At 38.2% G+C, this 21,954-nt stretch overlaps 1 protein-coding gene across 1 annotated transcript in view; it reads left to right on the forward strand.

Annotated features, from left to right (window-relative positions):
- The window catches only part of lrpprc (leucine-rich pentatricopeptide repeat containing), a 56,264-nt gene that overhangs the window by 17,932 nt on the left and 16,378 nt on the right, over positions 1 to 21,954 (forward strand). The window contains exons 20-25 of the mRNA XM_079854992.1: positions 6 to 119; positions 585 to 715; positions 2,620 to 2,705; positions 8,987 to 9,194; positions 16,015 to 16,139; positions 17,057 to 17,163. Of these exons, the coding sequence (XP_079711118.1) occupies positions 6 to 119; positions 585 to 715; positions 2,620 to 2,705; positions 8,987 to 9,194; positions 16,015 to 16,139; positions 17,057 to 17,163 (771 nt within the window). The remainder of the gene's footprint in view (positions 1 to 5; positions 120 to 584; positions 716 to 2,619; positions 2,706 to 8,986; positions 9,195 to 16,014; positions 16,140 to 17,056; positions 17,164 to 21,954) is intronic.

The following is a 21,954-nucleotide window of genomic DNA, read 5'->3' on the forward strand; positions in this document are numbered from 1 at the left end:
GTCAGGGTTTGGACGGGAGACTTTCGTTCTTGGAGAAGACCCTGGCAGAGCTGAAAGCTGAGGGCAAGCCCGCCAATTCCACCCTCAAAAAAATTATCGCTCTCCTTTGTACAGATGAGGTGAGGGCTATTCTTCTCATAAATATTCACAAGATTTGCTAGTGTTCTGGTCTGACTGGTTTTTATAGTCATTTATAGTGGTCAATTTAGTGGTCAACTTGAATAAAATGAACCAATTAAGAGTGGGGGCTTGGTCATTTTTAACTTGAATGTGCAAGGCTTCCTGTGTTAGCCAGTTATTTTAACTCTACAAAATTGCTTGATGTTGCAAAGTGGTATTTATTTATTATATTTAATTTTTCTATCCTAATCATAAACGCACTGGTTTGTAGCTCAAATATCTGTACAGTTTACTGCACTTTATTGTTCTAGTAATTTACCTCTAGTGGCTAATGAATCGGAAGTCTCACACTTTCACAGGAAATGGCTTACTTTTCGCAAACAAAAATGTAAATCCAAAACCATCTATCCGTATTTGTGTATATATGTAATTGATTTTCCCCACAACTTTGGCTCTCTCATCAGAAACTGGAGCAAGCTCTGGAGCTTAAAACTCAGTATGAAGCAGATATGACTCCCGCCACGTATGCCATGCTCATCAACATGTGCTGTCGCCATGACAATGCTGAGGAAGCCCTCAAACTTAAGAGGGAATTGTAAGTTTGACGTAACCATCATCATACAAACATCCTTGGTGAACTGTTCCTTTTATTGTCGACAAAGCAAAACAAGTAATAAAAATAGGCATGATTTACTCCCCTCATGATTCCACACCCGTAAGACTGTGGAACATGATGGAAAGGGACAAAAAGGACACAAAAGCACCATAAAATTAGCAAGGATGCATTATATTGATTAAAAGTGATGTTTTAAAGATGTATAATGTTACAAAAATATTTCCATTAGTCCATTTGACTATTTTACATCTTCTTGTCACACCTAAATTTACATCTTTGTTCACTTATAATACTTGCATTCAGTGAGCTGTTAAAGTCTTATAAAATAAACAAATCGATAACACTTTACAATAAGGTTAATTAGTTAACATTAGTTAATGTATTAACTAACTTTAACTAACCATGAGCAATCCATATGTTTACTGTATTTGTTAATCTTTGTTAACGTTAGTTAAAAATAAAGCTGTTCATGTTAGTTCACAGTGCATTAACTAATTTTAACAAGATTTTAATAAAATATTAGTAAATGTTGAAATTAACATCTACAGCATTTATTAATTTTTGTTAAAGTGCAGTTCATTATTAGTTCATTTTAACTAATGAACCTTATTGTAAAGTGTTACCATCAATTCTTATTGTTTTCTGGAATATTGCATTGTTTTTTTATGCCAGCAATCTAGGGTTGATTTATCCATGTACATAATTATTAAAAAAAAGTGCCCTCTAAATCTTTATTGATGTCTTTAACGTCCCCTCCCTCTCACAACGACATCTCTTCTCTGATGATGTGTGCACCGGCGCGAGAACGGGACCATAATACCTTCCCTCCAGCAACCTGTCACTCACATGAAACAATTTTCCATTTAGTTTTCACGCCCACTTTTTATGATCCCTATGGTCATAATCAAGTCCCTCCCTACATTTTTTTTTTTTTTTTTTTCTCTTTCGAGAAGCCGTATCACTCGGATTTACATCACAATAGGAAAAAAAGACAATCATAATTTCTGGTCCTGTTAACACCTATTAAGATGTGTTTTGGTCGATCAGATCACATGTGGATGATGCTAAATGCAGGTGTAAATGGTCTAAAAAGTTTTGAGCTTGTCCACTTCCAGAGGTATTCGAAAACGCATTTGAATGGATTGCTTTCATAGTGTAGACGTTCATGTGGTCGAATAGTTCGAATGGCCTCAAAAGACTGCCTACTCTCCACCTACTGACCTAGTGCCTATACATTATGGGAGAAACGCTAGCCAGTTGTCTCTGTTCACGTTTATATATTTAAATTGCGCAAGCTTATTTCGACCATGAGATCGAAAGATCTGAAAAAGCCCATGCATTTACCCACAGATAGACCCTCCCCATGAAGAAGTCAGGACAGAAGTTGTCAAAAGTGGACAAGAGATGGGTTAACACAACAGGTTTTAAAGGGATAGTTCATGGAATGACACCCTCATGTCTTTCCAAACCCGTAAGACTTTTATTTATCTTCAGACCACAAATGAAGATCTTTTTGATGAAATCTGAGAGCTTTCTGTCCCTCCATTGACAGCTACGCAACTGTACACTTAGACGCTTCAAAAAGTTCATAAAGAGATCGTAAAACTAATCCCCATGAATTGAGTGTTACGATGATCAGTGAATAATGATTTTTTTCCCCACATAATCACTATAGTATATCAGTCACAGTGTGGTCATTTTGGAGCTTAACAGCACAATCCTGATTTACTTTAAAGTGGCCAGGCTGTTTTTAAATATATCACCTTTTTTCTTGCATGATTGTTCCAGGCGCATTCATGACTCTGTCATTTTTAAAGTAAATTCCCTTTCACAGCACAAAGTCAAGGAAAGAGTTATTTACTCTTTCTTCTTTGGCGTTTCAGAGCTCGCAAGGACTCAGAGGTAGCGCTGGATGCTCAGAAGTATGTGGCCTTGGTCCGAGTGCTATCCAAACACGGCAAGCTGGAAGGTAAGTGGCCGCGTCGGTGTCCATGTGAAAGCTTTGGTCCCTGTTGAAATGATTGCAGATGCCTTCTTATTTTCACTATCTCGGATTAATGAAATAATTTAGTTTAGTTTGTCACAAATAATGTGGGCCGTCACATTAGGTGTGCCTTGCCCCACATTTTAAACCACTTAGGATGTCAAGGTACCAATGAGAATTTTGAATTACTTATCACGTCGCTATCAAAAGCTTGCCACTCGCTTAATTAGTTTTTTAAAGGCGTTGTTCAGAATCAAACCTTTCGCAAGTGCGTCTGCGTGCGAGAGTGAGGTCCGAGACACCTGTCTATCCACACGGGGACATTAATCAGCCATTATCTGAATTCCACGGTGGATTTCTCCATGCTCATGTAAGACATAATTACAATAAAAGTGTTTCCTCTTTGCTTTGTGCACACAGTGATGGTGAAAATACACGCTCTGTCTCTTTTCACGATGCGTGTCACTCTTTGGCTGCCCCCTCCCTCTCGCTCGGACTCATCCTGTCACCGAGCGAGGGAAAATTACAGGACCGACTGCACTTTAACAGAATTACCGAAATCCGTCCTGATACTAATGGCATATCATGTCGGGGAAAGTGCTTGAGTATTTCACAAACACACACGCACATTTGCATGTGAATTCAGGCGAAAGTGTGTGATGAGGAAAGTGTGTGTGTATGTATATGTGTGTCCATCAGAGCGAGCCAGTGGCCATTAGCCCACCGGTGTGCGCTCAGAGCTTGTCATTCACATTAACACACCTCAGCGCCCCAGCATGCCCGCATCACCGCCGCAACCCGATCCGCTTGAAGATCATGACTCGTGGCACCGTAGTGCACCAGCTGCCCCGGCTTTTAATGGCCTTGTTTTTGTTCGAAACCTTTTCTCCCCCTGTTGTTCCTTCCTACTTTTTTTTTTTTTTTTTTTTGGCCCCCTCATGTCCTCACATTTGTTACGGAGTTCATAAAATGCTGTTACCGGTTCACAGGCTGGCAGAAGGCCGCAGAATGAGCCAGAGGACTAATGGGCTGTGTGATATTTGTTTACCTCAGTGTGTGTGTGGTATCAGACAGTGGGCTGGTATGCTCTGCTGCTAGTCGTCCATTCGGGCCCATTTACCACCAACAGCTGATTGGGTTTGATTAGTGGTTCTGTCAGATAGGAAGAATTTGAGCTGTCTGCCATCACAGAGCTTTCTCATATGACTGAAGCCCGGTTCAGCTCGGTTGCTGTTTGTGGTCCAGCGATGTGTGAACTGTGCTTCGTATGACCAGAGAGTGGTCTGAGGGGCTTCATTTGCAACTCAGAGGTCTGTCTTGCTTGGTCATCCGTAGCATTGTGGAAAAGTTTACACACCTCAGAGCAGTGGCCTAGTCCATGTGCACTGTCACATTGCTAATAATAATTTAATGCTATTTCTTTGGCTCTATTCCAGAACATAGACATCTTCCTGGATGCTTACTGCCCACATAGGCAGCTACCTTATAAGGCAGCATAAGTAATTATTTTATCATACTAATAAAATAAGTATGAAGTGAAGTACTCAACACTCAAGATTGATTCCAATAGAGTTCAAAAGTGACTGATTACTTTTTCAGAAATCTCAAATCTTTGATTCTCTTCTTATAACCCAGAATCTAGTCTCATCCTCCGACGTCATGCCCACGGTCCGCTGGCTGAACATCTGATGCGTATGGCTCACTTAACTGGAAACATTTCAGGATTTTCAAAGTCGTCATCTGATTGGTTGAATTCTACAGGATGCCCGGGATACATGTCGCATTCTTTAATTGTCCGCTTGGAAACAAAGATGCCGTGATGCCAAACCCACTTAAGGAAGAAGAAAGCATCATGTTTACAGCTGACAATGAGCTTTTATCAGGATCAACTAAATGCTGGATTTTCAAAAGTATGTGATGTAAAATTTGCGGCATATACTCTTTAAAATATGTCCAAGAGTTTTACACACCAGTCTGTTATTGTAAGGACAATGATGTTACATATTCACGCCCCTAAACATGATGCGGAACAAAACAAACTGTGATTGGTTGCTTTACGTGTCAGTCAGATGGCCTCTGGACGGTGCATGGCCAATGAAAACTGCTATGGGGTCCAGACCTTCTGCCGTCAGTCTGAAGGTCTGGCTACACGAGACTACCCAGAATTCGAACCACTCCCAATTCATTTACTTGGTTTTGATATCGGAGTGGGCGTTCACTCCTTTGTTGGGTGAATCTCAGTAATTAAAAAAAAAAAAAAATTCCATAAAGTAATTACCCTGACTGACTCATATCATTGTTTAACCATACCCATGGTAGGTCTGTCTAGAAAGGTTCATTTGTGAGAGTCAATTTCTCTATAGAGAAAATGAATAGAAGACCCCAAAAAAGTGTTTTTAATTGGCGAGTACTTCAGTAGAACACTGGGAGGTACATTAAGACAAATGCATCCCTTTCTGCATGACTTTCATCCAGCTTTAGCACATAGTCTCCTTTTATATGGCTTAAACGTTGTCCTCCATCAGTGAGCTGCTGTACAACAATGCGTGTTAAAGCCCTGGGCTATAAGAAAAGTACATGGTTGAGTGCTTAGAGCGACGGCCCAAGAATCAAGAGGTTGTTAGTTCTAATCCCCTCGTGGGTATCGCTGTCACGACGCCCTCCGGCGATCCACTTAACCTCCATTGCTTCAATTCATATCCAGCTGTTAACACAAAACATGTGGCACTTTTCAGACAAGAGCGCTTCTTAAATGACAAGCCTCTATTTAAATGGGCTGACTGCTGGGATCTTGATAAAACAATCCTCAAAAATTAAAAAAAGCAGTAAAGGATGAGATCTGTGCCCGAATAACAGCGTGACTGAGTAGATAAGTGAACGGAGCTTTATCATACAAAAGCAGCCTCTTAAAAACTCAGCATGACCCTGCTGAACCTCCTGGTCCCTGCTCTACTGTTCCTTTTGGCTCATCACTTTTTCCTGACAGTACGGAGCACTGTGCTGGATTTGCATAACAACAGGACAAAAATTGCAGGGTGATGAAGTGACAGATTGGAATTTGTGGGCTAAAACAAGCTGGCTGTCTCTGTTTGAGTGTGTGCGCACGTGTGTGGAGACTGAAGTGAACTGTGTTGTTGTAGGTCGACCTACATTGTATATTTCCATATGCATGCCGTTACTCTCCATACTTGGGGTCCTTGTTATTGTCAAAACACTGTAGGAATACTCGTTGGGTAAAGGATAAAAGGGTATAAGTTTTTTTTCTTTTTTTCCTTAAATGGATTTTACTACTGGAATCCTCAGCTTTTTATGCAAATATAAGTAGGCATTTGTAGGTTGTTTTCCCTCTGCACTCTTTGTCCAAAATATGGGGATATTTAATATTAAATTAACATAACAGTCTCTACCAGGCTGCATTTATTTGATCTCAAATACAGTAAAATTTGTAATATTATGAAACATTATTACAATTAAATAACTGTTTTCGTCATTAAAACAGTCGTTGTGTTTTAATTTTAAATTAAATTAAAAATTTAATATATTCCTGTAATGGCGAAGCTGAATTTCCAGCATCATTACTCTAGTCTTCAGTGTCACATGATCCTCCAGAAATCATTCTGATATGATTATTTGTTGCTCAATAACCATTTCTTATTATCAGTAATCTTTTGATTAAAAAAAAAAATCTTTGTTTGAAAGAACTTATCATTTTAAAAAAGTTTTCTATTTCAAATGTCTTTACTGTCAATCTTCAACCTAATGATCAATTTAATGTGTCATTGGTGAATAAAAGTGTTAGTTAAAAAGTAAAATCTTATCACATACTTTTTAACAGTAGTATGTAATTGCAGCCTGAAATGGTAACATTGGCTCAATCAATGTTGTGATTGATTTTTTAGTTTAATCAATGGCAAATGGGCCAACATTTTTTAAAAACTTGTTTAAAGGAGTCATGACCTGTAATTTTCACTTTTCCACGAGAATCAATGTATGTTATGATTGCCTAACGATTATACACTGGCCGGGAAGCCGATATTTAAAAGTGAAACGTTTGTTTACCCCTGGGTTCGTAAACCAGCCCACGTGCACACGCACTCAAATACGAGATTTTAATTTCTGCCCCGATTTTAAGTCAAGACGGGGCAGGATATACCATATATGGAAACCACAGACCTATGCTGCAGGAAGCCCGCCCTGCCCCTCTCCACCTCATATTCAGTCGCGAAAGATGCAGAAACGTAGTGCACACGTGAGTTGCTCTGTTGTTGACTGCCAGAATCAACATGTAAATGTGTTTTCTCTCCCAAGAACGGACCAAGCTGTCAGGGACCAGTGGATTAAATTCATTTTCAAACAGACAAGAAAATGATACAGCTAGCTATATTTTTATAGAATTGTATATTATATAACTATGACAACATATAATTGTATTGATTTTTTTATAGAATAGATAAGGATAGATAAATAAAACAAACAGTCAAGTAATAATAAACATAAAGAAAAAGATCACGTTACATGTCTGTAGAAGAAAAATATTGAATGTCTAAAAAACCACAACGTGAAACAAGGCAAAAACACCACATGATAGCAAACGTTGATCTCAATAACCACTGTAAGCTGATAAAAAAAGTAGACTACATCTCCGTTAATGTAATCTACATTAAATAAAAGGTATAATGTATGTCTCAGTCAAAATGATTGTCTTTACCATTCAGAGACATCTTGATGTAGACGTCCTTCCATCGACTCTTCATCTTCCCTTTCCAGCTCAGGTTCAGAGTCTGGCTCATACATATACGGTTAAATTCCGTAGGTCGCGGCCAGGTCAGGTTCATTCACAACTTGCGCCATGATGTCATTTTGGAATGATATGCTGAAGTTACCTGCGGTGTCAACCCCCCTCCTTCCTGCCACCAATCAACGCGCCCCTCATTTGCATTATTAAAATGACCGTCCGCGACAGCCAAAATATCGCATCAGATCTCGCGAGACAATAATGCCTTCAGAAATAAGGGTCAGAGGAGCTCTGTGTTTATTTTTTTTCCACTTTTCTTTTTTAGAAGGGCCTGAAAGACTATAATAGAGCGTGGGTATCCAAGGTAAAACTAGGTTATGACTCCTTTAAACACAGTCAATATTGCAATTCTGTTTTGTGATGCTAGTGGGACAGAAATTTGTGCTTTTTGTTTGTTTGTTTGTTTGTTTGAGTATCCTGACACAACAGCAATTGCTCAACCAATAAAGTTAGTTTTGGGTGGGAATATATGTTTATTAACTAATGGAAGATGCCATTATTTTTGCAATTCGCTTATGGCACAGAAACTATCATTTTAAGTATTATGAAGAAATGGAGATGAACAGCCTTACCGCTGTGAGTCATGGGAATTTGGGAGTTTGTGCCTGTGGCCAACACAGACTCCCATATTCACACAGCTGTGATGATGGTATCCTCATTCTCGCTCTCTCGCTCTCTTTCGCTCCCTCTCGGTTCTAGATGATTAGTATCGCCAGTGCAAACAGGCCCTATCGGTATCAGCCCATTAGCTAGCCTCTAAATAGCGCGTAAACACATCTTAATTATCTGGCTTGGTGACAGAGCAGCTGTGGAGGTGGACCCTCGCCCCTCTGCCAGATGGGAGCATCGCCCAGTAAAAAGCCTCCATTACGGCAGCGGATCTGCAGCGTATCCACGACCAGAGCCCGCCGAGTTCACGCCGGGCACTCGCCGCACACCTATAATTTCCCGGCATGCTTTTGCAGGGAACCGTGAAAAAAAAAAAAGCCTACTATTGTGGGGGCCTCTGTAATTGTAGTCTCGTTTAGAAATGCAAGTAGTAATTAGCGGCGAATTGGCATTATACGGCAGCATTTGCATCCCCGCTGGGTGTAAAATGTTGTTTTAATAGCGGTTTGTTTTCCCCACATGAAATTATCTAAGGGGGCTTTTATCACCTCTTCCCCTCTCTCGCTCTCTCTTTCGCACTCTCTCGTCTGGCGCCAGCCCATCAGGGGACGGCAAAGCGTAAAGATATAAAAATAATCTCCACAAGTCTATGAAACAGTCAATGAGACGGTTAAACCTTTGTATGAACTTGCAGTTTATCAGACTGTAGCCACTAGAATAGTGGTTGCATATCATTACCATATATCACTAGTTGCATGTAGAAGTTTCAAGCAGTGATGTGCAAAAGATGGTTGTTGGTTAATTAGTCAAAATGTCTTTTTGTTAATCTATCTTTCTCTCTCTCTTTCGTGGCATCATAAAGAGGCGATAGACATGCTGAAGGAGATGAAGGAAAAAGATGTGCCATTAAGGGACGGCACGATCAGTTTGCTCACCCTTACGATGAACACAGCTGCAATGAAAGGAGATGCCAACACTATTCGACGCCTCCAGGAAACCATCTTCACCTTGGGCCTGGCCAAACCATCCAATAACCTCTGCTCACCCCTCATTGCTTGCTATCTGGAGAGGTAAGCTGGTAAACTCACTATACTTAGAATCTTGCCAAACATTGTGCTGTTCCTGTCTTATGTAGCACCTACAGCTCTGCACATCCTTCTGAAGGATCCCTGCATTGCAACCGAATGCCTGACGTTTCTTTTTAACAAGGTTGCGTTTTAACCATGCTTTTGAATTTAGGTCAGTTTTGAAGCAAAAGAGAGACATAAAAAATGTTGTGACACTTTATGTACTACTTATAGTAATAACAGTAAATTATAAATTATTACAAGCAACTAAACCAAATCCTGTAGTAATTACATGTTAGTTAAAGGCTTTAGTTCACCCAAAAATGAAATTTCTGTCATTACTCATCCTCATGTCGTTCCAAACCCGTAAGACCTTTGTTTATCAGAACACAAATTGATATTTTTGATGAAATCCGAGAGGTTTCTGAACCAGCAACGTCATTGCAACTTTCAAGGCCCAGAAAGGTTGTAAAGACATCGTTAAAATAGTCCATGTGACTACAGTGGTTCAACCTTAATATTATGAAGCGACAATAATACTTTTTGTGAGCAAAAAACAAAACCTTTTAAAAAAACAAACAAAAAAAACAACGAGCACTTTATTATTACTCTGTACTTGTGTAATCACACTGTAACAAGGACACCACAAAATAAAGTGAAACCAAATTTTTTTTTTTTTTTTTTTTAAATTTAGTGTGGGGAAAAATAATGATAGTCTTGACACATTTCCAATGAATAAAACGACGGTTAATATTGTAAAAAACATGGTAATAACATGGTAACTTTAAAAAAACATTTACCTCTTTGCACATTCACAAATTGTTATTAATCACTTTAATCAGATGCAATATGGTTTTAATTGAAAATGATTAAATAATTAATGTTTTATAAGCTTAAGTTCCACTGGGTCATAACTGACCCTGGAATGCAAAGGGTATATGCAAATTTTGAAACCTTTGGGAAGGTTAAGTTTAACCTTAACAGTTTTTGCAGCACATTTTCAGTGCAGATTGTTTTGTGAACCTGTCCAAATGTAATTCAGACTTCAATTAATTCAGAATGTTATCGAAAAAAATTGGGCTGCACAAACTTCTGGACCCGACAGCAAAACCACAGCCTGTAAACACGCTGTAATTCATTTAACATTCAAAGATGTCATTAACTCAAAAGTCATCTGGAAAAAACAAAACAAAACAAAAACTCCAGGCAGAGGGTGAAAAGTGATAATGTATAACTAAATTCTGACTGTTTTTGTTGCAAGAAACCCCGACTAAAACTATGAGGATCTCAGTCCAAACAATTATGGTATGACCTCTCGAAGTAGTGAGTTTGGAAACAACATGAATATAATCTGAAAACAAACATTAATAACAATGTTAGATTGTAAAGGGCAGAGTTCCACTCCTCCCTAAGCTTGTCGTCTCACTGTTCATTTCATATAATCTCTCATTACCTTATAGCAAAATGCAGCATGAGGGGAAAAGGAATTAACTTCCACAAGTTGGGCCCCTCTGTTCCGCCCCCCCATTCGTTCAGGTCTATTTGTAAGAGCAGCTTTTAAGCAGATCAACTAATTTGCATGTTAATTATGCACCCTGTGCTAATTACTGGATTTTCCTGGGCCATGCGGTGCACTGCGTAAGTGCCTTTCCCCCTCCCCACTGTGGGATACTGAGGTTGGCAATACACCTTCACTGATAGCTCTATAGTCAACACACATACACATACGGGCTTCCTGGGTGCCCCTCAGAGACTGTTTGTTTTTCTGTCACTTGAGTGCCACAACCACACTGGCACGTGCAAGCTTTAATTGCTGCCTTGTGTGCGATAAGGTTTCCAATTTAGCTCAGGTTCATTAAGGAGCAGATACGGAGAGATCAGAGCGACTCTCAGCAGAGACTCTGATAAACCGTGAATGTTCACGTCACACACATACACACACACGCGCACTCTGACTGGCAGCCACACATCCCAGTGGAGGAGAGCCGTCTCAGAGCTCGCAGCAGCCTGGTCTGTTTGGAATCGGTCTTCATGGGGAACTATGTAGTACCTGTCTGATTTGTCTATGATATTGTACAATAATGCTGTAGTCATATTTAATGTCATAGTTAAACTACTATGAATATTTTGGTTGGAGACAGAAAGAATGATGCTTATTCCTAGGAAAGTATTCAATTCTTCCTTGTGAAGCAGGAAAAATGGTTGAATTTTGCAGAATTGATTTAACCGTGGTAAAATGTTACTCTGCACTCATTGGTGGCCTAAAACGCTGTGAAATTAGTTACTGTAACATATACAATAAACATGCAAAGGGCGGGTGATGGAGTTCTGAGGTGTGTGTGACATGATTTCGAATCTTGCTTTTGTGTGTGTGTGCACATTTCTAATTTTTGTTTACGTTTAGGTTTTAGTTACCAAAATCTATTTTTAATGGTTTTAGTTAAGTTTTAGTTTGTTTTAACGGTAACAACGGATCGTATTTATTATATTTAAAATACTTCTTGGCCGATAAACATGATTATTAAATATACGGGAATATTAAGACTACTTTAGCGATGATGGAGTTTGGCATAAAAACAAATCTTTAATGCATAGTGATTTATTTAAAAAAAATATCCCCCCCCCTCGACTCTGTAATTGTTCGGTTAAAATAACTTAAGTTAGTCAGTTATTTTTTTGTCAATATCGTTCGATTAATATTCGCTTATTTTGTGCTTCGATGTAGTCAAAGGACATTGGTAAATATTATTATTAGTAAATTTATTTTGTTTCATCCAAATATTGGTGAGTAAAGCAGCATGAAGTTGAATCAGGACTTTATTAGCTTCAGAACATTGATGCGCATACGCATCATGAATACAAAAAAAAAGAAAAATCAACTTGCATAAGATAACGTTTTGTCCAATCGGGCCTTCGACCTAAAATGACTGACACCCCTGCTGTAGGCGACTATTATGATCTCCAGAAGGATAGAATGCTCCAGAATGTTCTCTCCGTTCTGCCGTCATCCATCCGTCTCTTCTTTGGTCTGGGCTGTGCTAAAGAGGACAAAGCGGTGTGTGTCAGTGTCTCGTCAGCATGTCAGCTGTAATGACTTAATGAACACTTCTCTATGGGATTAACTCTGACAGCCGTCAGCCCGTCTCCACGACAACAGCAGCCGCCGCTCCCAATCCGTATCCTCCATCTCTAATGAGCCTAACAAAGGGAATTGCCAGAACTTTTTGTTTTTGTGGAAGGCATGTCTTTGAGGGACAGGAACTCTAAAAAGAGGGAGAGGATGTCGAAGGCCACCAGACGTTTGTCATAAACTGCGTCACTTGCATATATATCGAGGAAGGACAGTTTTTGGAAAGTTTAAATCGGGACCGTTTACTTTCAGAAATCATTGCCGTATCCTGTTAGTTTTGTTTGATCAGTGTATTCGAGTCAAACCACTGAGCATTAACCCTCCCTAACTACCAACACGCGCACACACTTTTCAATGTAAAGGAAAAAAGAAATAAAAAAGCAGTCGTTCTCTTTTGAAAGTGGAAAGGGTGATAACATGGGTGCCAATCTCTGTAACAAAAGAGATGGGAGTCAGGGATGTAGGGAGAGTGTCACAAGAAGAGGAGGTTCAGAAGAGGGGTGGATGAAATTAGCTTTCTTGTCTAATCCTTCAGGTTCCTCGCGCAAAGCACTCGCATTTGCTTTTTTATTCTCCTTCAACTTAATTGGCTGGAAAGTGCTTGACATGCAAAGTTAGTGACATTAAGAGGAACATGTTGCAGTAAGCCTGAGCGCCACTGACAGCTAAATTGTATCCGGGGAAATTATGAAGCCTTCAACATGGTTAATTCTTTTTGGGGGCGCTTAGTTAGGCGAGGATGGAGAAGGGGGGCTGGGTTTTGAGGGAGGGGGTGGGGTAATTGCCGTTGTGGACGACTCATCTCATATTGATGGGAATTGTGTAGAAGTCTTCTGGTTTTACACCGGCTATGCTTTGCGGAGCTGGGTAGCGTAACATCTGTGTCACATCATATTCAAGTGGCATTGTAAATAAATGTAGTTCAAGGAATTTCTGCTTCCATCCGACCTCGTTGTAAACAGAACCAATTAGAAGTTCTGTTGAGTTTACACATTTTAAATATACTGTATATATATATGAGTTTTCTCTGGGGTAGCAACCATTTATAGTCAACGCTGTAAACATTGACAGATAATAGTGATTTAAAAATATATACAAAAATTTTTTTGTCTTTATAAAAAAAAAAAAATACATTAGTTAGATTCAGATTGGTAAATACTGTGGTCAACTATATTTGTGTAATGACTGCAAAACTGTACTGTATACTCAATTTTTTTTTTCTCACATTATGAAGTTATTTCAACTTTGATAAATAGACATGTTATACACAGGATAATGTTCAGTCAGCAAGTCAATGTGGAAAGTCTTTTTGTCATAACAACAATCTGACTGTACATATCTCTATACCATGGTTTGGCTGAGTACTAGATTCTATTTGGCTGGAAGGTGCACCGTCCTATATTATTGCGCTGCTTTCATTGATGCACACACATACGCACACACATACACACACACACACACACACACACACACCACTTGCACACAGAGATTGGAGATCATGCTGCGCACACACAGAAACATTCAGGAGCACAGATACCTATCAACGCTGCCCACGACTTTTATTCATAAAATAGCTTTGCTACTGAATCGCTACATTATATTTCTCGGCAATGAGGGGGTTTTGAAGTAATTAAACTCACACTCTCTCTCTCTCTCTCTCGCTCTCTCTCTCGCTCTCTCTCTCGCTCTCTCTCTCTCTCTCTCTCTCTCTCTCTCTCTCTCTATCTCTCTCTCTCTCTCTTGCGCTCTCTCTCGCGCTCAAGTGCATTACGCAATCATCCAGCGTGTGTTCGAATTGGCTCTTGACTCCCGCTTGATGAATAATATTGTCGCTCTTCATTCCAATTAAGTGCGATTGCCTAAGAGCTGGCGTCACGTTCCGGCTCAATCACTGCCCTGTTTTTTGTCCATCTCCCTCATGCACCCCCTCTCCTGCTTCCATTCAACCCACCTTCCAAGGTCAGCTCTCTCTAAAGCACATATTCCTTCCCTGACTGTATAATCTCCGGGGTTGAAAACACTACTGAAATTACACCTGTTAAAACCCCAGCGGTTCACTTCCCCTCCACACCCGCCCCTCCTGCCGGTGCCCTCTCTGCTTTGACCTCTGTGTGATTGGCGTGGTAATTACCCAATCACTCGATGGCTGCCACAGCAGTCACAATAGAGTGATTGGAGTGGTGTTTTTCTCGTCTATTCCTTTGCTTTATTCCTCTGTCAGGCCTCTGTCAGCCCTGGCACTGAGCTCTTTGTTAGAAAGGGGTAGAGATTGGGTGGAAGAGAGGGAAGATGATGTGAGATAGGGGAGAGAGCAGATCTAATTTTTGTTGCCCTATTCTGCCAAGTGTCCCGGTTGGGGGTGAGGGCAGTAGGGGCTGTAGAGAAAGGCGGGAGACACAAGAAGTTACATATTTGACCATCAAATATTCATTAAAAATAAATAAATAAATAAATAATAATAATAATAATAAAAATAAAAATGCAAAATAAACTTATATTGATAAAATAATAATTAAAAAAATATATATTATTTTTATTTTATCAATGTTTATTTTGCATTTTTATTTGTATATTTAAATGTTAATTTAGTTTCTTAATTGTTAATTAAATTTAATGTTTAAAAAAGTATCTGCAATTCATTAAGAACAAAGTTTGACCCAGTGCTGTTAAATGTGTGATATAGTGAGCATTCAACTTTATATTTGTTTTTAATTATTAATTTTTTATTTAGATTTTTTCATTTGTGTGTATTCATTCTTTGTTTTTCTTACTTTCTAATTTGTTTGTGATCTTTTCATTTTAAAAGGGCAATTTAGTGTTCAAGTCAAACTTGTCATTTAGAACAAAGTAGTCTGTGACCAGTGTTGTTTCTTTTAAATGTTTGTGCTTTTTAAGACATAGACATTTTAAAATAAAAAAAATAAAAATTTACTGATTAAAATCTTTTTATTCAATGTTTATTTAGATTTTTTTATTTGCATATTTATTTAAATAAATAAAAAATCGGTAACACTACTATGTTTCATTAGTTAACATTTTTTAACTATAGTTAACATAAACTAAGAATGAACAATACTTCGACAGCATTTATTAATCTTAGTTAATGTTAATTTCAACATTTGCTAATGCATGAATAAAATGAAAAGTTGTATTTGTTAACATTAGTTAATACTCTGTGAATTAACATGAACAAACAATGAACAACTATTTGTATTAACTAACATTAACAACGATTAATAAATGCTGTAGCAAATATATTGCTCATTGTTAGTTCGTTAGTTAATACATGAACTAATGTTAACAAATGAGACCTCATTGTAAAGTGTTACCCAAAATTCAATTAATCAAAATTCCATTGTGATATAAAAATTGTTTACAAAAGTAAGCAATGCAATGAATCAAAAAAAAGTTAGAGATGAAAGCTTTATAGAGGCAAAGTATAACAAAGGCTTGCTGCCGAAATATCGGGGGGAAAATAAAAGGCTGAAGTGTGCAGTTCTGTTTTGCTTCTACAAAAAGTAACTAAAACTTGTCATTAAGAACAATTTTAATGTGTAAGTTTAATGAACAGCTTCACTTTTCTTTTTTGTGATGAAATCCAATACCATGAGAAAAGCAGTAAACGCAATACGAAGATTTTATACTGGCACATGCTTAGTGCTGTTTTGGTATAATATTCATGTTCTTCTGCAGTGGGGACAGCGCGGGTGCGTTCGATGCCGTCGTGGAGTGCCATAAACAATACAACCAGATGCCCAAAATCCATGACCTCATCTGCAGCCTGGTGGAAAAAGGAGATGCCACACTATTACAGAAAGGTGTGTAACACCCACTTACACGTACATCCCATTAATTACAGTTCTCTATCACTTGCTAGTCACAAGTAGTGTGTCTGTGTGTGACTGCTCTCTGTTCAGATGGTCATATGTAGAAAGTGTGTGTTCTGTGTTTTTCAAGAGTGCCACCCACTAAAGGGCAGGTTGGACTGCCTAGATGATGGTGGTTTCAATAGTCTCTGTCTTTGTCAGGGTTAGTGGAGGGGTTAAGTGCTTTGTGTGTTGGGGGTGAGTGGGTTTGAAGTGTTAAGGTAGTGAGACCCCTACGGTGGAGGGCCACTTTACAACCCCAATGACCCAGCACTCTGCATGTGCCATGGCAAACTCATTCATAGACGTAAACGTACATATACCTGCATGAGTTCAGCCTCTTTGTGTTGCTGTCGCTTCTCTGGACTATTCTGAAGTGGCAAGCAATGAGTCCAGATCTGTATGTCATTGAGTGCCAATGGAGAGATCTCAAATGGGCAATTTTAACAAGGAATCTGTTAAATCGAATTGCATTCAAGCAATACTCTCAATATAGAGATATGTATCTATAGGAATGGTAGTTATTTTTAGAATATTTTAAAAAGCTGCACTACCAAATAATACATCTAAACTTAAATCTACAGTGCCAGTGTTTTTAGCCATAACTGTCTGCGTATGTTCAAAAAACAATCCGAACACCTAGACTAGATGCACAAACATACACTGCACTGTAATTCACATTTTTTAGCACTGTAATTCTATTTTTTACATACACTTACACCTGACTGTTGAAGTGTGATTAAATGAAAGACTGGACTGCTGAGAATTTTTTTTTAAGACATTTACTTATGCTTAAGGTTGATGGATTAACTTTAAAGAAAGTACGCAAATGTTTCTTCACCTTCCCATCTCTCTCTTTCGTTTAACAGTCATGGAGTTTTTGAGTCAGGAGCGGGGTGAGATGATGATGCTCTACGACCTTTACTTTGCGTTCCTGCAAACGGGCCGCTACAAGGAGGCACGCAAAATCATCGAGGTGGGACTACTGTTATTGTGTTCAAACCACTCAGCTATTTAACAGCTTTAATTGCTGCCACACTGATATTTCCACTTTTAATTTAGATTGGCTTCAAAGCCACACTAATGCCATTCATGCAAGACAATAGGTACAATGTTTTTTCAGAGGATTTGAGTTTGGGAGTGTGAAGGAGAAAATGACGACTACAAAGACCACTCATTTTTTAAACCACTAACCTGGATGTTTTGTGATTTTTATTGTTTTTGTCACTATATTGAATCTATGCACTCATGCCAATTCCTTTTATTATCATTAATTGTCATTACTAGGCTTTGGCATTATAAAACCATTCTCATTTGAAAGTAGAAAATGATGACAAAAGTTAACAAAGATGAGCAAAACTGAGATGCCTCTTCCATACTAATAAAAAAATTCTATTAATTCGTTTTAAATGTATATTTTTATATTTGGTTAATCATTTTATATTTCTGTGTTTAAATGTATAGTTTTTAGTTCAGTTAAATCAATCGCATCTAACCAAAGTTTGTTGAGTGTATATACTGTATGTATATATATATACACACACACACACACACACACATATATATATACATGTATATATATATGTATGTGTGTGTGTATTTATATACAGGGTGGGCCATTTATATGGATACACCGTAATAACATGGGAATGGTTGGTGATATTAAAGTCCTGTTTGTGGCACATTAGTATATGTGAGGGGGCACCACCCATCTTGAGGAGTTTGCCCCCTCACATATACTAATGTGCCACAAACAGGACTTTAATATCACCAACCATTCCCATGTTATTACAGTGTATCCATATAAATGGCCCACCCTGTACATTTATTTAATATTTATTTATTTTTAAATGTATAATGTATTATTGTATGTGATTTATTTTCATATTCACATATCATTTCACAAATTCTTCCAGGTAATTTTGACAAATTTTACAATAATAGTAGGAAAATGATGGAATACATGGCAAAGCCATTTTCAACAAATTCTTTCTGGAACTACCAAGACTATCATAGTCATGCTTGCCATCAGAACTTAAACTATGCCCAACACCTAGATAATTTCACCTTGCTGAAACTTTAGAAAGGTTTTTCAATTTGAAAGGCAAAATATTTGTACATATGGGGGAGGGGCTATAGTAATAGTATATAGTAATATACTATATGTAAGCTATAGCTCTCACACACTCCCGGGTTTTATTGAATGAGAAGAGCATTGGCTCAAAGTACAACTGGCAGCAAAACTTCTTATTCTATCTCAGTACTGTGAAGTTTTCTGCATGTGTAGATGCCTTTAATTGTCTGGAGAGACTGAGCCTCTCTGTTCTCAAGTCAAGCATTTCAGCGAATGCTCTATTCGAGACGTAACCGATTTTGAGACGCTTGACGTGTTTTGAGCGCTTCGTCCAGGATGGGTCTTGGGGGACATCTTTAGTCTGTGTTCTGTCTTGTTCTTTCAGAAGACACCGTCTCAGGAGTCTACACTTCTACTGTGAAACCGCTCTAACAAAGCCATTTAGATGTTCAATTAGCCAACCGCTCTAATACAACGCCATTCAACTCCCTCAGCGCTGCCATGTGGGAGTGTGGCGGAATGTCAGGACTAGTCAAGCCACTTTTTATTTTTTTTCCAAACTTATGCAACATTTTCTTTATCCTTTTCTCTCTTATCTGTGCTAATTCTGTTGTATCATTGTCTGTATGGATGAAAAATAAGCCTGAGCTTGGATTTTACAGATCCATCAGTCAGGGGCTTTTAACCAAGAAAATATCCCTTCTCCAGACAATTCCCAGTGTCTGCAAATCTAGAGCATGTCATTTGTCTCCATTTTTCATATATACACCGGATCATAGCAATTCCTCTGGGACGTTACTTTAGCCGATAAGCTATCGATGGTCACCTCAGGATACAGCTATCTCAAGCAGCTTTGACTTTCATTGTTTTGAGAGGTTAATTTAGGATGCAAGTTAAAATCCCTCTTAAAGCATTTGCTTATTTTTATTTTATTTTTTTTCTCGGAAATATACTAATCCAATACTGCTCTTACATCATCCTAGGCTGATGTCAAATGAGGTTAAAATCATTCATGTTCCATGACTCCTACAAGGCACAGTTTAGATAGCCCTCGTCTCTTTTTTTTTAACTAATAGACACAAAAAAGCTTGAATATTTAAAGTCATTTTGCACCTAATTTCATTAGCACTGAAATGTTTTTTTATGTTTTTAACTGAACTGATATATTGTCTATGTGAAACATTAGCTGGTATTTGGCAGTGTTATTTTTAGCATTATTTAGATACTGTTATAATATTTATTAGGCTTTTATTTTTATATTTTCTTTTTAGTAAATAGTAGTGCACAAATAGTAGTAATTATAGTAGCACAAAGTAGTTGTATGTGCTTTGCTATTGTATATATATTTTTTAATATATCTTTATAGCTTTAATTTAATTTTAGTTTGTCAGTTACCGAAAACTTTTTTTTAAAAATAGTTTTAGTTAACAACACTATAACAACCGTACAATTACAACACTGATATTTTGTCATATTGACATTGATCTAGAACCATCTTTTCCATGCATATCTAAATTTTTGCAGTTTGTTCTGATTGGCTGCTATTGTACCACATCATGCAGTATTTTACTAGAAAATGATTAGGCACTGTTGGAAATGTATTAAATTTAAGTTAATTTGTGGTAGTGCACAATATAAGCTCTTCATTGTGTCCATTTGGAAATCAGTTTTGATTTTAGTTTTAACATTTTTTAGTAAATATTGTAAATCATTTAAACTGAACTCTCCTGAACTCTCGTTTAGGTGCATTTGATCAGTGTTGAAGTGACCTGCTATAGATATTTGCCATCAGTCATTTGAAAACAAATCCCTCAGTGATATCTTTCTACACCTGGTAGCTACAATAGTTTTATACCGCTGAAGTTCCCCCACTATAAACTCTCTAAAAGTTAGTGTTTAATGGTGGCTCGTCGAGCATCCTTGTGCTTGACGGGTCAAAAGCCCCTCTCGTTCTGTGGAGCGTTTTCCACATGGCCTCTCTTCTATCCAGAGCTGGCTAATTAAAAACACTGATATCTAAGTAGCATTAGCAGACACAGAGCTCTACTCCACTCTCTAATAGAAACTTTAAGTGCAGTGATGGAGTGCTGGTCAGGAGATTGTGCTGTCTATAATTGTCAGATTATTAATAATGGTGGTAATTAAGTGAAATGCTGGTTAAGGTTTTGGTGTAATTAAAATGGTTGTCACACTGTGAGTGTTTCTGAGTGTGTGACCTGTGTTTGAGAGAATGATGACATCTTCAGTGTGATAGGTGTTTTTGCTCAAAGGTCTGAATAAATGGGGAGTTTTTGTTTACTGTAACTTTGTGAAGGCCATAAATGATACACTTTGGTGCCCCTTAACTTTTTTTTTTTTTTTTTTTTTTTTTCTCAATAGCAGTTCATGGGAGTTTATGGCTAGATTGGGTTTAAACTGCATGTAGACAAACTGTATATCCTAAATTTTGATAACCAGGTGGCAACTACTACTCTGTAATCGCGAAATTTGGCATTGTTTTTTCTTCAAGGTCGATTGACTGACATGTTGCTAATAAAATTTCTTAAATGCCACTTTCACACAGCAGCAGAAATCAGTTGTCAGCCCTGTATTTCAGTTCTTAATACGCTTCTGTTCACATATAGTTCAGTGACAACACATTCTATAACCAAACTCACATGCATACATTTTCAGGACTCACAACCGCATTCTCAGAAAACCTGCGCTGTGTGATTGGAACCGGACTGGACAACTAGTCTGTCGCTGCTCTGCGCTCACCGTTCGTGTCTACCGTGTGTTGCGGATTTTCATGCGTTTTTTCTGTATCTTACAGCGACGGAGATATGAGTTGTCATCTGAAGGTTTTAGATCCAGTCACAGTTCTTTACCGGAGCTGCTCTATTTTCTATTTGCGTCCTATTTTATACCCTTTGCATAGAAACTGCCTAATTGCTACCTGAAAATTTGTTCTGACTACATTATGTAGAAAATTATCATTGTCTTACTGAACTGAAGTCAGAAAATTGTTTAAGCAGATTAGTAGCTTGCTGTATTTGCTAATTATATTTATATTAACTGAATATGGCTGAAATCTTCATTGAGAACGAATACATAACCAGCAGAATCATCCATTTTATTTCCTTTTCTCAAATTTTAGAGTTTGATATTTTGTGCCTGTGCGGTGTAAAGAATATTTTTCACTGCAGTGCCTCATCTGTCACTGTATGTCTTTACATGTCACTGAGTTTATATTGCTCCAGACTCCAGATTTTCTTAATCATCTGACCTAGATGTTCTTTTGGGTATTGGCTGTGCAGTGAGAGAGAGAAAGTGTCTGTGTATGTGTGCGCGCGCATGGGTCAAATTGATGTGAGTGTGTGTTGATTTGCTCTCTTATATAGGAAGATTGGAGGGGTGGGGGTGCTCATCATCCTGGATTTACTTAAGGGAAGATTTGCCCCACGGGCTTTATGCATCAGGCCCAGGGGCCGCTTCTACAAAGAAAAAAAAAAGACTACGACTGTGTAGCGGTTTAATTTTGGTCTTATTTGCTAAGCAGATTAGGCTTGAGGAAGGCTGGAGAGATTTTGAACTTAGCCTGGAGGCTGATTTGTAGGAGAGTAATTCCGTTTGGATGCTGCTGGTACAATATCCTCCAAGAGGAGATACAATTGGAATTTAGACAACTGACTGTATGTGTGTATGTGTGTGTGT

This window comes from Squalius cephalus, assembly GCF_949319135.1.
Source record: "Squalius cephalus genome assembly, chromosome: 21".
NCBI classification, from domain to species: Eukaryota; Metazoa; Chordata; class Actinopteri; order Cypriniformes; family Leuciscidae; genus Squalius; species Squalius cephalus.